The sequence below is a fragment of the Furipterus horrens genome, unplaced genomic scaffold, assembly GCF_987537825.1.
Source record: "Furipterus horrens unplaced genomic scaffold, mFurHor1.1.pri manual_scaffold_10, whole genome shotgun sequence".
NCBI classification, from domain to species: Eukaryota; Metazoa; Chordata; class Mammalia; order Chiroptera; family Furipteridae; genus Furipterus; species Furipterus horrens.
In genome coordinates, this window is record NW_028327180.1 from 2797242 (window position 1) to 2811865 (window position 14624).

At 55.8% G+C, this 14624-nt stretch overlaps 1 protein-coding gene across 1 annotated transcript in view; it reads left to right on the top strand.

Moving 5' to 3' along the window:
- Positions 1 to 1879: 1879 nt before the first annotated feature.
- Positions 1880 to 14624, top strand: part of FGF2 (fibroblast growth factor 2) — a 37714-nt gene continuing 24969 nt past the window's right edge. Inside the window, exon 1 of the mRNA XM_090290092.1 lies at positions 1880 to 2057. Within this exon, the coding sequence (XP_090146218.1) occupies positions 1880 to 2057 (178 nt within the window). The remainder of the gene's footprint in view (positions 2058 to 14624) is intronic.

The window sequence follows — 14624 nt, forward strand, 5'->3', positions numbered from 1 at the left end:
CACAACTAGGCACTACGCAGAGTATTCCAAACAAGAAAGAAGAGCTACGAGTTCTTATAAGAAATTGAAGAGTATATTCTTGAGAAGAATGAGTCCTGCGTTGTTAGCCTCTGGACCGGTCCACGATGGTCACCCTCTAGGCGACCCGTTGTCCGGGTAATGGAGGTCAGGTGGTCTGGGTATTCATTCGAACATCCCTTCCTCTCTCCTAGTCCTTCAGCAGGTGATTTGAGGGTTATCTGGAGGTTGGATGACACAGGACTGGAAAGTTCAGAAGGTTAAAACGGGTAGAATCGGTTCCTTGTGCCTGGACCTACTTGAGTTTAGTAGTTTAGTAGCTTGAGTATGGTGACTCCATGTATATCTTCATCCCTTCCTCAAGTGCTACAGTAGCAGTAAGCATTCCTTGGGATCACCTGGGAGGGAGCCGTCTAAACAGATTTTCAAGGCAGATAAAGCCTGTCTATTTTAGGGAGAGATGTCAGAGAACGTACTCTAGCCTAGGGGACGTTACGCCTGGTTCCAAAGCTCCAAAGAATCGACTCTTACTCCCAATGCCCTCTTGGCGACCTATGAACAAATGCACTCAGGGATGATCTTTTGAAACCAAGTATGTTCTTAAATAGAGGCATTTCTGTTTCCTCACCTCTTCCTAGAAGCTTTCCCTGGTGGCATTTCTGGGCACCCCCACTGCACCTGCCGAAAGGCTTTGCGTGTAGTGGGCGCTCAGTACATCAGGTTTTATGGACGGATGGGTCCCTCACCTGTAGTGCCTCTTCTCTTCCACCGGAAACTACCCAAGTGCAACTAACTTCGGGTCTGTAGTTTGGGGTTTCCACAAAGCTACCCTCTCTCCAAGAAATGCCAACCATTTCCCCAGCGTTAGTGCCCGTTTAGGAATAAGCTGTGGACACGCGTCCATCACGCGAGGCCCATCTTCCTCTCCCACGCTGTGTCATTCCAGTTGGTTCCGTGAAGGGAACCCCTTCCTCTTAGCAACCAGCCCCCTCCTCCGGCCTCTTCCTCTCCTTTCGCTGGTAAATGACTAAAACTTAACGGTTTGTGTCCCCAGCGTGCCCCTCTCTTCTGATGACTAGAAATGTTCAAAACTCGGAAGTGGAGGACCGCACCCCCCACTCCGGAGCCCTTGGCTTCGTGGGGGTGGACAGAGGTTCTCGGCACCGGGACGCTGCTGGCCCAGAAAGAGGACGGGGAGCAAGTGGCACTCAGGGGTTTCAAGGTTGAGTCCCGCTGGCGGCACAGCTCCAGCGCGGCCGTGGGCGGGAAGACTGGACGTGGGTCGGGGGCGCGGGGCGGGGCCGGGGCGTCCCCGGGGGCACCAGCTGGGTGGGACCCCGGCGCGCCCCACACCTCCCCGCCCCGGGTGGCGCTCCGGCCCCCCGGGGCTGACCTCGGCGCTTGCGTGCTGCGGCCCGAGCATCCGGCCCGAAAGCCCGGCGCGGGCAGGGGTGGCGCGCCGGGAGGGCGGGGAGCTGCGCGTGGGGGCGGTGGGTGTCGGGGGCGGAGATATAGAAGCTGTGACGCCGAGGCCGGCGGGGCCAGAGCGGCGGACGCGCAGCCCGCGGCCGCAGCCGGATCCCGGGACCTCCGGAGAGTGGCTGCGGCGGAGACTCCGGGCGCCAAACCCGTGCTCCCGGCCGCCGGGGCCGGCGCGCCAGGGCCGGCGGGGAGGGCAGGGCCGAGCGGCGCGACGCTGGGGACCCGCGGGCGCGGCCGAGCGCCGCCGGGCGGGAGGCTGGGGGGCCGGGGTCGGGGTCGGGGCCGCGCCGCGGAGCGAGTCGGGGGCCGGGGCCGAGGGGCGGCGGCTCCTCGCGCGGCGCCGGGGGCCCGGGGACCCCGGCAGGGCCCCGGTGGGGCCATGGCCGCCGGGAGCATCACCACGCTGCCCGCCCTGCCGGAGGACGGCGGCAGCGGCGCCTTCCCGCCCGGCCACTTCAAGGACCCCAAGCGGCTGTACTGCAAGAACGGGGGCTTCTTCCTGCGCATCCACCCCGACGGCCGCGTGGACGGGGTCCGGGAGAAGAGCGACCCACACAGTGAGTCCGCCCGCCGCGCCTCCACCCCCTGGGACTGCTCCTCCTCTGCATTCCAGCCCCCCCCTTCCATCTCCCGGGGGGCCCCCCTCCACTTGCTTCCAGCCCCCGCACCGCGTCTTCTCTTTCCTCGGACCCCGTGGGACTGCGGTTTCTTTCCGCGCGGCCCTCGGCGGTTTCGGGTTCACCGCCCGCCGCCGCCTCCCCCGGGCTCTGCGGTGCCGGGTTCCCCGCAAGCCCGTCCCCTGGGCGCGGAGCCGCAGGGCGCGCAGCCAGCTCCCTTCTCGCGGACAACCTGTCGCGTCGGGGATGCCAGCGGGGAGGAGAGGCGTGTCCCCCGCCCGTGAGTCGCGACCTCTTCTCTGTAGCCCCCACGCAGTCCCGCGCGGGAAGACCAGGGAACGTGGCCGAATTTGGCGTTCTTGTTGGAAGAATAGCTTCCCGCGTCGCGCCCCCAAATTCCAGTCCGGTGGCGCCAGAGCCTCTGGCACGCAGCTCTCACCATCCATTTCTTTTCCCTCCCGAATTGCCGGAAAGCTGAAAAAGCAAAAAAAAAAAAAAAAAAAAAAGGGTGGCGTGGGGTGGGGGCGCTTTGTTTCTAAAATGCGACAGGCCTTTGTTTCAATAGTGGGAAAAGCTGCAAAAACTTTCATCCTCCACCTGCAGTGATTAGCTTCCGGACCCTGAGCCGGGTCCCCTCCCTGAAGGGGTGCACCTGGCCGAAGTCGGGTGGGGAGCACCTGAGAATGCATATAAAGCGCGCAGAGCGCTCGGTGTGTGCGGCGGAAGGAATGTTAGTGGTTTTAGGAATCACACAGCCGAAGCCCTTGGCTGTCAGACTTCCCACTGCTCAGGAGCCCTGGAAGGTTTTGCGACAGCTCACTGCTGACCCCCAGCTCCCGAGATGCTGACTCCTTAGGTCGCGCGTGGAGGGGGCCTGATCATTTGCCTTTGTAGAGAGTTCCCAGGTGATGCGGGCCTGGGCCCCACCGGAGACCGCCTGTCTAGAGCAAAGCAGAAGAGCGCATCACCTGGGCCAATGAGCAGCACTTGGGATTTGAAGTGAAGGACATAGGGTCGGGGGTATGTTAACTGTAATCCGGCTGGTGCAGGTAGAACACCTGGGTTAAAAGCCGTGCGTGTGGAGCCCTGGCTGGGTATCTGAGCTTGTTAGACCGTCATCCATATACACCAAGGTTGCAGGTTCAATTCCTGGTCAGGACATACACAGAACTACCAATGATGCATAGATTAAGTGGAACAACAAACTGATGCTTTAAAAAGATTATATGCATTCCTTCCCTCAGGGGCTTCAGGTAGAGAGTTTGATCACTTATCTACTTGAGAAAAGGCTGCCTCAGGAGCCTCTGTCTTATCTTAGGAGCTAATGAATGCCATTCACTCTGGAATGAGGGGGAGGAAGCCCGGAAAGCTATGCCACCAAACCTGAGTTGACAAAGGACTGGGGAATGTGCTTTTATGGTAAGTGGGCCTTTACGGATTCCAAAGTAGCAACCAGCAAAAGATGCAGGTCTTTAATGTTTTTAATTTAAACATTTTATCAGCCACTGACATTATCCAGTCAAATGGAAAAGGTGCGTGTAAGCCGGCACAGGGGGTAGCGCGGCTCCTGTTTTGGTGGCCTGCGTGTTTGCAGCCTGTCCGCGGTTTTCTGCTGCGCCGGCTCTGCGGACCAGGGTAAGGTGTATATATGTCCCAGTCAGTTTATTATCTTCCTGGACACAAACTGGAATGAAAAAGGAGCCCATTCTCTGACTAGAAGACAGAAGATGAAGTTCATACCTAGTCTTCCCCTGGCCTCTTTTTTCCTTCAGACACATTGTTAGTCACTGAATCAACTCCTTTCTTTGCGGCCTAGGACGCCCTGCTCCCATGAGATTAACGCGTCAGGGCTCATAAGTGGGGATCATTCTGAGCTGCGGCCACGTTACAGCCGTTATAAAAACTACTGTTAACTTTCAGTGGGTTGGGCTGTCATTCTGTCATCTTATCTTAACTCAGTGGTTCTCAAAGGGGAAGGTGAGTGACTTTCCCCCCAGGGGATATTTGGCAATACTCGTAGACACTTTTGCTCATCATACCCTGAAGGGTACTACTGGCATCTTGCAAGTGAGGCCGGGGATGCCGTTGCACACCCCACGGTGCACAGCGAAACCTTTTCCGACCCACATGGTGACAGCGCTAAGGCGGAGAAACCCTGCCCACGTGATAGCCAGCCGACAGCAGGTGGTGGAGGTGAGGAGCAGGGCGCTTGCGTGCTCATCCAGGATGTACCGGTTATTTTTTAATCACCGTTTATCGGGCAGTAGACTGGCAAGAATACATACTGAAAAGCGATGAGTTGAGGCCACGCCTCTGCAGCCCAGTACGGGTGGACATTTGAGGTCAGTGTTTTGGCCGCACATCAAAGGCATGCCAATAGTGGGCCAAACCAGAGGAGACCGGGGGGGAAGGCACGAGGAAGCCGCGCGTGGCCCTGCTGTCGTGCTCTCTCGGCCATGTCTCCAGGCCCCAGGAGCAGCACAGCTGAGAGTGTACCTGGGGGTGGGGTGGTCGCCGTGGTCTCCTGCTGTTTGTAGCTCAGGTGTCTAGACCTGTTGGAACAGTTGAAAAAAACCCACGATGGCCAATTCCCCAAACCATTTTATCCGGGTGACCTGAGAGCCTGCCATTGGACACTGACTCCTTTGGGGCCAAAGCTTTCGGCACTGATGTCTTGGAAAATGCAGAGCCCTCTGAGAGGGAAGTTCAGCTCTTACCTGGTTTTAACTTCGAGTGTGACTTAAATCGTGATGCAGTTTCTTCCCCGAAAGCTGACCGGGGAGGGGGTGATTTTGGAGCGGTCCTGCTGAGGTGTGAGGGATGCGGCTGCGGCACTGAAGAAGAGACAGGCGGGGGCACAGAGGCGGCCGCGAAGGGGAGCTGGAGGTGGCTGAACCCCGCCTTCCGTGCGCTGCGGCTCGCCTTGGCTTCCCGCCCGGCTGTTCGCTTGCGTTCCACTCCAGCAGGCCCGTGTCCCTGCCCTGACTCCTGGTCCTGGGAGAACCTTCCTTTGCCGTGACTCGTGGGGACAGCAAGCTGTGGGGACAGTGCTCCCACAGCGTGCACCACACGCCTGCCCCCCTCTGGCGCCCTGGGGGCCCCGATAGGCCTCTCACAGACACCCGCGGGCTGTGGAAGCTGAAGCGGGAACCCAGTGAAGACGGTCGGAGAGAGAGCGTTTTACCCTGAGCGGCGCATGGGCACGTGATGGGGTGCAGGGAGAGCCCCGTGTGCAATTAGCATGACATGTGTTCCAGATGCTCTTATGGAGACCAGTGAAGGGCCTTAGAAACGTGGGATCTGCCCTTGGGCGTCTCCCAGCAGGGGACTGCCTGGTGCCACCCTCCTCTGCCTCCAGGCCCAAGAGGAGCTGAGGTCCTACCACCCCCACTCCTGGGACCAGGACAGATCCTGCAGCCCTGACCATGAACACATGTGACATTGAGAGGGAGCCCCAGACCTAGCTCGCCGGTCTCATTTTATAGAAGAGGATGTTGGGGTTCACCTGCCGGTGATCCTCTGAAAATCTGCTTGCCCACCTGGCCCCTCGCCTCTATCCCTGCCCGCCCCCACCCTCACCGCTCTCTTCCCTTCCATCAGAGCGAGCACCCTCTGGGTCCCCCTTTGTAAGGACCTCCGTTTCAGGGTACCAACCAAGCGAGCCCCTCTCCCTAGCCCTCAGGTTGCCTCTGGCTGTGTTCCTGGGCTAGTAGGTAAAGCCATCTTCCCCTCCCTTTCTGTGGATGGAACCATTGCGTGAACGACACTAGATTCTGTCGCTTCCCTTTTTCAGCTCATATCTGGCAAGTGGATCCCACTGATTTGCCTTAATAAGCATGGTATTTACTGTGATGCTATTTGTTGGCAGTAAACAAATGAAGTAAGACTAATAGCTCATTTAGTATGGACATCGTGTAATCGGAACAGCAGCGGAAGGACAATCCATGAGTCATAGATATTACCACACCTTAGCAGCCTGGGATGATGAGGTGATGCCAAGTGACTTCAGCCTAGAAGCAGCAGCACCCCGTGTGACATGCCCAGGGGGCCCTCGCTGGGTTTGCGGAGGGGCCGTTATGTAATTAGACTTTGACAGTGGTGTGTAACCACGGGCTTCTACGTATCTGCATTTTGCTTTATGATACCCCGTTAAGGGCATGGCCAGAATTTGTGAGTTTAATTTGAAAATAAAATGTTGCAGATGTAATAATCAAAACAAGAACCAGTCTTTGTACATAATAGTTGTAAAATTGCCCCGATCCGTCTCCGCGTTGATTCTCAGAAATTGCCATCAGTGGCATTAGAAAAGGCGGCGTAAGGTCTCACTCACGCTGTCAGACTGTCAGGGACAAACCCCAGCAAGATGGTGACCGCACAGGGCCGCGCCTCTGCTGCCTTCCCCCCCGGAGCGTTGGCTGCTGCTCCGCACGCCCTGCCGGGGCCTCTCTGCCGGGAGAAGGGGCCGGCCCGGGAAGACGCAGGTCAGTGCAGGCGGGCCCAAGCCGAAAACTTGTGGCCGTGTTCTGTCCAAACCACTCTATTTTGTTCAGCTTCGTCGTGGGGCTTGCACTCTGAGCTCAGGGCCCTGGTCCTGCACTTGGCTTGTGTGTCGCCAGTGCCCCCCCCACGCTGAGTGCCAGGTAGTCGGGAAGGTGATTTGGAACAACAGCGATCCATGCAGTTTCCTTGTAAGCCTAGGATGGCGTGGTGTCAGTAGGAAGTGCAGCTGTGGTGTCGTGACTGTCTGCTGGGTTGGCTGCTGCATCCTCTCTGCTGTCAAACGCTCCCTGTAGGCCGGCGACTTACAGTGCCAGGAACGCGGGAGGGGGGCGCAGGGCGGCGCCCAGGGATCGTCACCCGCTGAGCCACCGACTGTGGTCCTTAGAAGCCAGACTAGCCCCTTCTAAAGGCCGTGGGTATTTTTAGTTTGAGGAAACTTGCAGGGACTGGAGGCAGCAGACAGCCAATATTCAGTGTTTAATTTATGTCTGATCCCATCTGTTACTCTTCTGGCACTGGGTGACTTTTGAGTTGATCAGTGTATCCTTAATGCTTACTCATTCATTTACAGAAGTCCGGTGTGTGTGTGTTTGTATTTTCAAAGGGCTACTTACCTCCCCATATTGACTTACCCTCTAAACTAAATTATCCCACAGAATTCTGAAATGAAATGTTCACAGGTTTTCAAGGTATTCTGGAGATCGAAAATTGGAGAGGAGATATATGAATATTATGATGTTCCAGGTATAACTGAACTGCTGAAAGGAATCTTCCTGGTTTAATTTATGATTAGGCTATATATTAATTTATCATTAAAGTTTATAATTAAACAAGAATTCAAATTAGCCAAGAAAGAAGTGGTTTTTGGGAAAGGGACTGTGTGAAGAGTAGTTGCGATCTGGCTGGATCCTGTGAGGGGTTACTCTCTGTTTATGATGCGGACACTTGGAGAAGATGCTGGCACCTTACGGTAGGAACTGTGGGTTCCCCACATAAATAACGTCATAAAAGCTTGGGCCTTCCACTCAGGGTGAGCTCGCTAATGTTAGCACATGAAGAGAACGCCGTGGAATGACTACTCGTGGGCCGTGCGCCATGCACGGCTCGGTGGAGGTTTGTGGTTCTCCTGGTGTAGTAACGCGTTGAGACACTTGGTCACTCTTAGTGATTACATGTAACACAGCTATGCCTGTGAAACCTCTGGGAATCTCAGAGGCTGGGCAGTAGCCTTTCTTAGGGGTGATCTATAGAAAGAAGAATCGTTTTCTGGGATAGTTTAAAACTCTTGTGAGGAATCCTGTTTTCCTTACAGAGCACGTAAGAGTTCCGTCACGTCCTGCGTGATGTCAGGTAGCTCAGGTAAGCGGTGCTGTCTGTCTGCTCCTTCTTTCTCTGTGGCCCGTCTCCTGGAATCCTGTGTTCTCGTCCTCATGGCTCTTCTCTAAAACCAACGAGTCATTTGACAAATTAGGGTTAAGGGCTGTCTGGGACCACTGTTAGTAAGCCTTCTGGCTGTGAGAAATGGCACAAATCTTTTCACCCTAAAATGCGTTCATACTCATGAGCCAGCCAGTGTTCATCACAACAATCTGAGAACCTTGAGAAGTACAAAAACTGTGTGACAAAGTGAGTCACGGTCTTTGTGATGTGATGTCTGCAGGGGAGGGTGGGGGGAATCGCCCAGCCAGCGTCTCCCCTCTGCGCTGACTCACTGTGCAAACAGAAAACAATTCGTAGGTGTTTGGGTGCCCACTGCACAAGTAGGAAGGGGAGAAAGGAACAGAGTCAGATCATTCCTTCACTTACAAAGTCTCTTTCTGTAACGTGTCACTTGCTGAACAGGCCATGTTTTTAATTAGAAACGAAATTAATCTCTCTACCGCCTAATAGTATGTATCTTTTACTCTTAATCCTCCTGTACTTCTTCTTTGTGTGTGTGTGTATTTAAATTCATTTTGCTACTTTCTTGCCTAAGATTTTATTTTTATTCTCCCCAGTCATTTGACCTTTCTCCTCATAGCTATTTCTAGCCTCGGCTCTTTGGAAGATGGTGTGTGTGTGTGTGTGTGTGTGTGTGTGTGTGTGTGTGTGTGTGTTACAGGGAGTGTGACTCGCTCACTGGCCGGATGACTCCTTGAACTGGATGGGACACAAGAGATGATAATTACAGCAACACCTTCATCTGTTTCGGAAGGCGGGGCATTAACGCCGGGAAGTAGCCATGGGTCCTGCTCAGCTGGACACCCGGGAGATTTTGCTGCAGTGACCAGTGCAGTCCCTGTACCTGCAGCAGGAGAAGGGCCAGTTGTTCTCGTAGGACTTGGGCATTTACGGAGTAGTTATTGAATGAATGAATGAAATATTTGACAACATGCTCTATGTCAGCCTCACGAATAACACGTTCACTCTTGGTTACAAACGTGTGAAGCCAGTGTGACCATCCTCATCTTACCAACAAGAACACAGGTTTCACTCTTGGCTTTTCAAAGCACGATCCCGGTGACAGCACGTGAGGATAAGTTGCGCGTTCCAGGCTCCTCGGCGTGTAGAATACAGGTGCATGGCCAGAATTCCAGAGGGACAGTGTAGCAGAAACTTGAACCAAAATAGTGATTTAAAAGAAAATGTAAGCTTTCCTCGGAGGCTTTGCCATCTTTTCTCCTACTCTATTACCTTTTTTTCTTTTTTCTTTTCTTACTTAGAAAATATTTCATTGGGAAATTTAACGTGGGAGGAGCAGGGTCCATGGACAAGCCCTCCTGCGTTGGGACAGACGCTCACACCTGGTGACCTGCAGTTTGGTTTTTAGGAGGCTTGTATCAGTCAGGGCTCTCCAGAGATAGGAGCGGGGGTCAGGGAGGGAGAGTTTATTTTAAGGAATGAGCTGATTCCATTTTCGAAGCTGGCAACTCGTCAGTCCCAGAGAAGAGCTGATGTTGAGGTTCATGTCCAAGAGGCCATCAGCTGGCAGGAGGTCAGTCTTTGTTCCCGTCACACCTTCAAGTGGTCGGGTGAGGCCCACCCACATACTGAGGTCAGCCTGCCTCCCTCAGGGTCTACTGATTTAAATGTCCCTCATCCAAAAATACCCTCAAAGAAACATCCAGAAAAATGTCCAACCAAATATCTGGGCAGCATCCTCAACTAAGTTGACAAAAAAAATTGACACTCACGGGTACCTGTTGGCAGAAATTCTAGACTGGCCTAAGCACCCAAACCTGGCTCCGACCAAGGACATGGGTCAGAGGGTTCCTGATAGAGGCGTGGCCTCCTGTCAACCCCGACAGGTTCAGTTTTGCTTTGGTCCCCAGGCCCCACTGAGGCCTGAGGAGGCTCCTCCCTCCGCGGCTGGTGCGTCAGGGGACGTGGAGTCTGGCTGCTCCCCCGCCCCAACTTCTCTCCTCCTGTGAGTGGGGTACAGTTGACGGACAGCTTTGCATTGGTTTCAGGTGTACAACATAATGAGTTGATATTTGTATAAACTGTGAAATGATCACCCCAGTAAGTCCCGTTAACATCCGTCCCCTCGCAGAGTTACAGATTTCCTTAGGATGAGACCTTTCAACGTCTGCCCTCTCGGCAGCTCCCAGGCGCACAGTGCGCAGCAGCGTCAGCTGCAGTCACCACGTCGCCGCCGCGGCCCAGCACTGACCGACGTCTGCACCGCAGGGTGTTCCTCTGACCACCGTTACCCACTTTGCCCCTCTTTGGTGACCACCAATCTGCCCTCTGTACCAGAGTTCGGCTTTTAGCTGGATCCCGCACACGAGCATGCGTCTCTGTCTCCCTGATTCGTTCCACTGAGCGTGATTCCCTCCAGGCTCCTTCCTCTGGTATCCAAGGGCAGGCTGTCCTTACTAGGGCTGAACAGTACCCAGGGGATGCGTGTGCTGCGTCTTCTGTGTCTGTTTGTCTGCTGCTGGGCGCTCTGGCTGTCTCTGCGCCTTGGCTGTTGTGATAAACGCTTCAGCGAGCATCAGGTGCGATGTCCTCTTGAGATAGTCATTTCGTTTCCTTTGGATAAACGCCCGGGAGTGGGATCGAGGGATCCCAAGGTAGTTTTATTTTTAGTTTTGCGAGGAACCTCCCCCACACTGTTTTCATTAGCTTCTTTCTCCGGGTTCTTTTCCTTCCCCTGACATGTGTGGGTTAGTTTTGCTTCTTTAGGGTTTCTGGAAACAAGTGTTGTGGTCCTGGTCCAGAAGAAAGGACATTATTCGTTTAGACAGACAAAAACGACTCCCAGCCAGATCACAGCACTGCTCACACATGGAGACGTGTCTGCTGCGATGGCCTGTGGCCCTGGGAGAGGTCACTGCTGTCCCCGGTCTGTGACAGCTGCCGTCTGCCCCGGAGGCCTCCTGTTCTCCTCCTTACAGAGCCGAACTGGGCCTCAGAGCCTGAAGCTGGGACCGGCCCGCAGGGGGAGTTGAGTCCTGCGCTGGCCAGGGATTGGAAATGCCTGACGCTTCCGTCAAAGTGCCATCCTCTTTCCCTGCGCGGGGAAGTGTCATTGATGGCAGAGCTGGAGGCTCTTCTGCGGTGGGACGTCGGATCCTCCTGGCAAGTCCTGTGATAGGAGGATGGAAAGTAGCGGCAGAGGCCACCCCCCTTTCCAAACCCACGGTGGGCATGGCTGGGGGTGAGCTGGGGCGAGCGCTGTGGGGTCAGGGTGGGGCCACGAGCCACGACCAGGGTTCTTCCCTGCCCCGCAGTGTCCCGGACCTGCATCCTGGGCGCTCGGATCTCCTAACTGGGTCTCATTGTTGGCTTCTGTGTCCTCAGGGGCAAGGTACCTCCGCTGGGAAGCTAAGGCCGTGCCGGGGTGCCACCGAATGCACAGATGTTGATGTGCCAGTTTGTCGCCAAATGGCACCAGATGGCAAACCACCTGGTGGCTTACTGCACCACAGTCATCTATTTTTTATAGCAACCAAGTGGTGAGCTCAGTGTGGCCAGCACAGCGTAAGGGGACACATGTTCAGATCCAGGGACCCCTAGGGACCTTACATCTGTGTGATCAGTTTCCTCCTGGACGTGGAGGGAGGGGCATGGCTGTTGGCCAGGCAGCCTGTGGAGTGTGGGCTCAGTTCTGTGGCTGCTGTGCAGAGGGGAGAGGAGAGGGACCTGGGAAGGGCCCACCCGAGGGTGGGGACCCCCCCTCCATGACAGCCCCTGTCTGGCTGGCCATGTCCCTTCCAGTGCGCCTGTTCAGCAGTGCACGTGCCGGCGCGGAGAAGCAGGTGGCTCTTGGGCCCAGCTTGAGAAGCGCTGGGGGCAAAGCAGGAGGCTTGAATGAAGCCGCCGAGTCTGGGCCGATAGGGAAGCGAGGCCTCCGAGGCTCAGGGCTGCGGGAGGTGACAGGGTCAGCGCTCAGGGAGGCTGAAGAGTCAGCAGAGGGGCATGTGAGCGAGCCGCGGCGGAGCCTAAGGGGGTCAGCTCTGGAGAACGACTCAGCCACAAGAGGCGTGCATGTCGCTGGGTCAGGTGAAAGGAGAATCTTTGAGGCCAGGCTGTCGTTGGGTCTTCCTCAGAGCGGTGAAGTCTTTGAAGATGATGGTAAGAGGCGTCAGGTGCCAGATTCCGAAGTTTTCAGTGAGTGGCAGTGACCCATCAGTGATAGCACCATCAGGTGGGAGAGGGGGTGTGGACCTCAAAGAGGAAAGGCTCCGGCCTGCTGGCAGGAGAGTGACAGCTGTGGATGCCACGGGTGGCCAGACAAAGGCTTCTCACGTCCAGCGGGGGAGGCCTGACCCCAGTAGAAAATGCTTGTCCAGAAGAGGTGGCTGGACGCCAGCGTGGTGGCCGTAGCTTGTGGTGACCAGCAGCCTTGAGCCTCGGGGTGTTGCAAGGGGGACCCCTCTTTCGGTAGGGAGCCTGTTGTCTGTCTTTACAAACACCAGTGTTGGAATGCTCACTCTAGAAAGCATCCTCCTGGTTTAAAGCTCTCCCCATGAATCTGGAAACATGCATGTGAGGAGTTAATCCGTGATGCTGCCCAGAGGCAAGACTGTGCCCAGACACCGAACAATCTTTTCTTCATATGAAAATGCCCACTCCCTTCGAGAGAGAGCTTCTTGGGGGAAATAGGTTATTACAGGAAGAAGGTGTGTGTGAGCCCAAGGAGCCCTGCTTGTTTCTGGCGTTGGAACAATTCACGCAGAGGCCCAGACTCCCCTGCAGGCCGGAGACCTCTGCTGACCGCAGAGACACTGGCAGCCGCCTTTGTGGGTGCGGGGTTCCTGCCCCTTACACAGCCTCAGGTGTCCTTTGGAGACGGCAGAGAGAAGAGATGAAGCCGGGGGAGCAGACAGGGTCAGGGAGGCAGAAAGCAGAAGGGGAGAGGAGGGCAGAGGAACAACCAGGCCCACGCTCGAGGGGACGAGGGGATGCAGGGAAGGGTTCGGCTGACACCTACGGTCACCTTCGAAAGGTGCCTATGGCCCGGGGGAGGGCAAGGCATTCAATGATTGTCACCTTAGGCTCCTTTTCGGGGAGCGAGGTGTGAATGCTGGAGCCAGAAGCTGTTTGCTTTACTTCCGGTGCACTTTGGTGACATTTCTGTAATGTTATGAATTACAGCGGTGAACTCTTTGTCATCTTATTATAAGGAATAAGAAGACAGAGGACCAGATCATTTTCTCTGGGAAGAGAAGACCTCTTACGTGTTCATATTTTCAGTCGCCTGCCCCCCTCCCCGCCCCCCCCCCCCCCCCCCCCAAATCATGGCTTGGAGCAAGGCCCAGTTGTAGCGTTAGCTCAGCCAGCTGTTCCCTGGAGAAGGGCAGACGAGGAAGTGGCGGTGCGGCATGCTTCCCACGCTTCTGTGCAGCGCAGCGGCCAGAGAGAAGGGCGAGGACTGCTGATCGGCGACCCCGGGTCCCAAGGTGACCGCGGGCAAAGCAGTCCACCAACCTGGGACAATGCTTCCTGGCCTTCAACTGAAAGGTCTGGACTAGATGGTTGCTAGGAGCCCAACTCTAAGGATGTTTGAATCAAATTCTGCGGGAGGGTCAGAGAATGGGGACCGGCTGATAATGTCTCCACAAGTAGGCATGGCCCCGGGAGGAGAGTAGGTACCCAGAAAAGAGGGCGCTTCATGCCGGGCCTGCCCTGGAGGCGGCCAGAGTGAGCCTGAAGCTGCGGGCGCGGGCGCCAGAGTCCCTCAGCCAGCAGGCCCTCCAAGCGCGGCTCTCGGAGACCCTGCTGGCGTCAGCGGCGAGGAGCCGGCTTCCTAAGTAGGGCCTGCGATCGCCTCCTTCACTGAGCTGTGCTGAACAGCTGTCCTTGAAACTGGAGAACTAACGCAGAACTGTGATCAAGTGGCCGTCCTTTCTGGCCCTCTCTCTTCTCAGTCCTCTGTTGAGGTCGTTCTCATGGCTTCATCTTTCACACTGCAGGTGACAGGCTGGCCTGGGTCTGTGGCTCACCTGTGCCTTTCTAGGCGTAGGATCTCGGGTCAGTCACTTCATTTCTTTAAGTGCCAGCTTCCCAGGAATAGCTGCCGTGTTAGGGCCGTAAGGATTGACACAGACTGACGCAGGCGGAGTATCCAGCACAGTACGGTCCGGCAGCAGGTTCTCAGTGGCTGTTAGCTGTGACTGTGCGTTTCTCACCTGTCCTCCAGGGCTCCGGTTGTGTTATGTAACACGCATCTCGAGATGTAATGGCCTGAACTAGCCATCTGGTTCTTTCTCATGATCCCATGGGTTGATGGGTTCAGCCGGATGGTTCTTCTGCTTCTAGTCTGGGATTTCTCATGCAGCTGCAGACAAGTGGCAGCCAGGACATGAACGTCTGGAATGGCTTTACGTACCTGTCTGCCACCGGGCAGGGGTAACTGGAGGTCTGAGACTCTTTCTCCACGTGGCCCCTCCATGAGACTAGCTGGGGCCTCTTTACAGAGTGACTGAATCTCATGAGCGAAGGCCCCCAGAGCGCCATTTCCCGTACTGAAGCGCTGTGCGCACCGTGGTTGCTGAATGTCCTGGTGACCGGGTCCAGCCA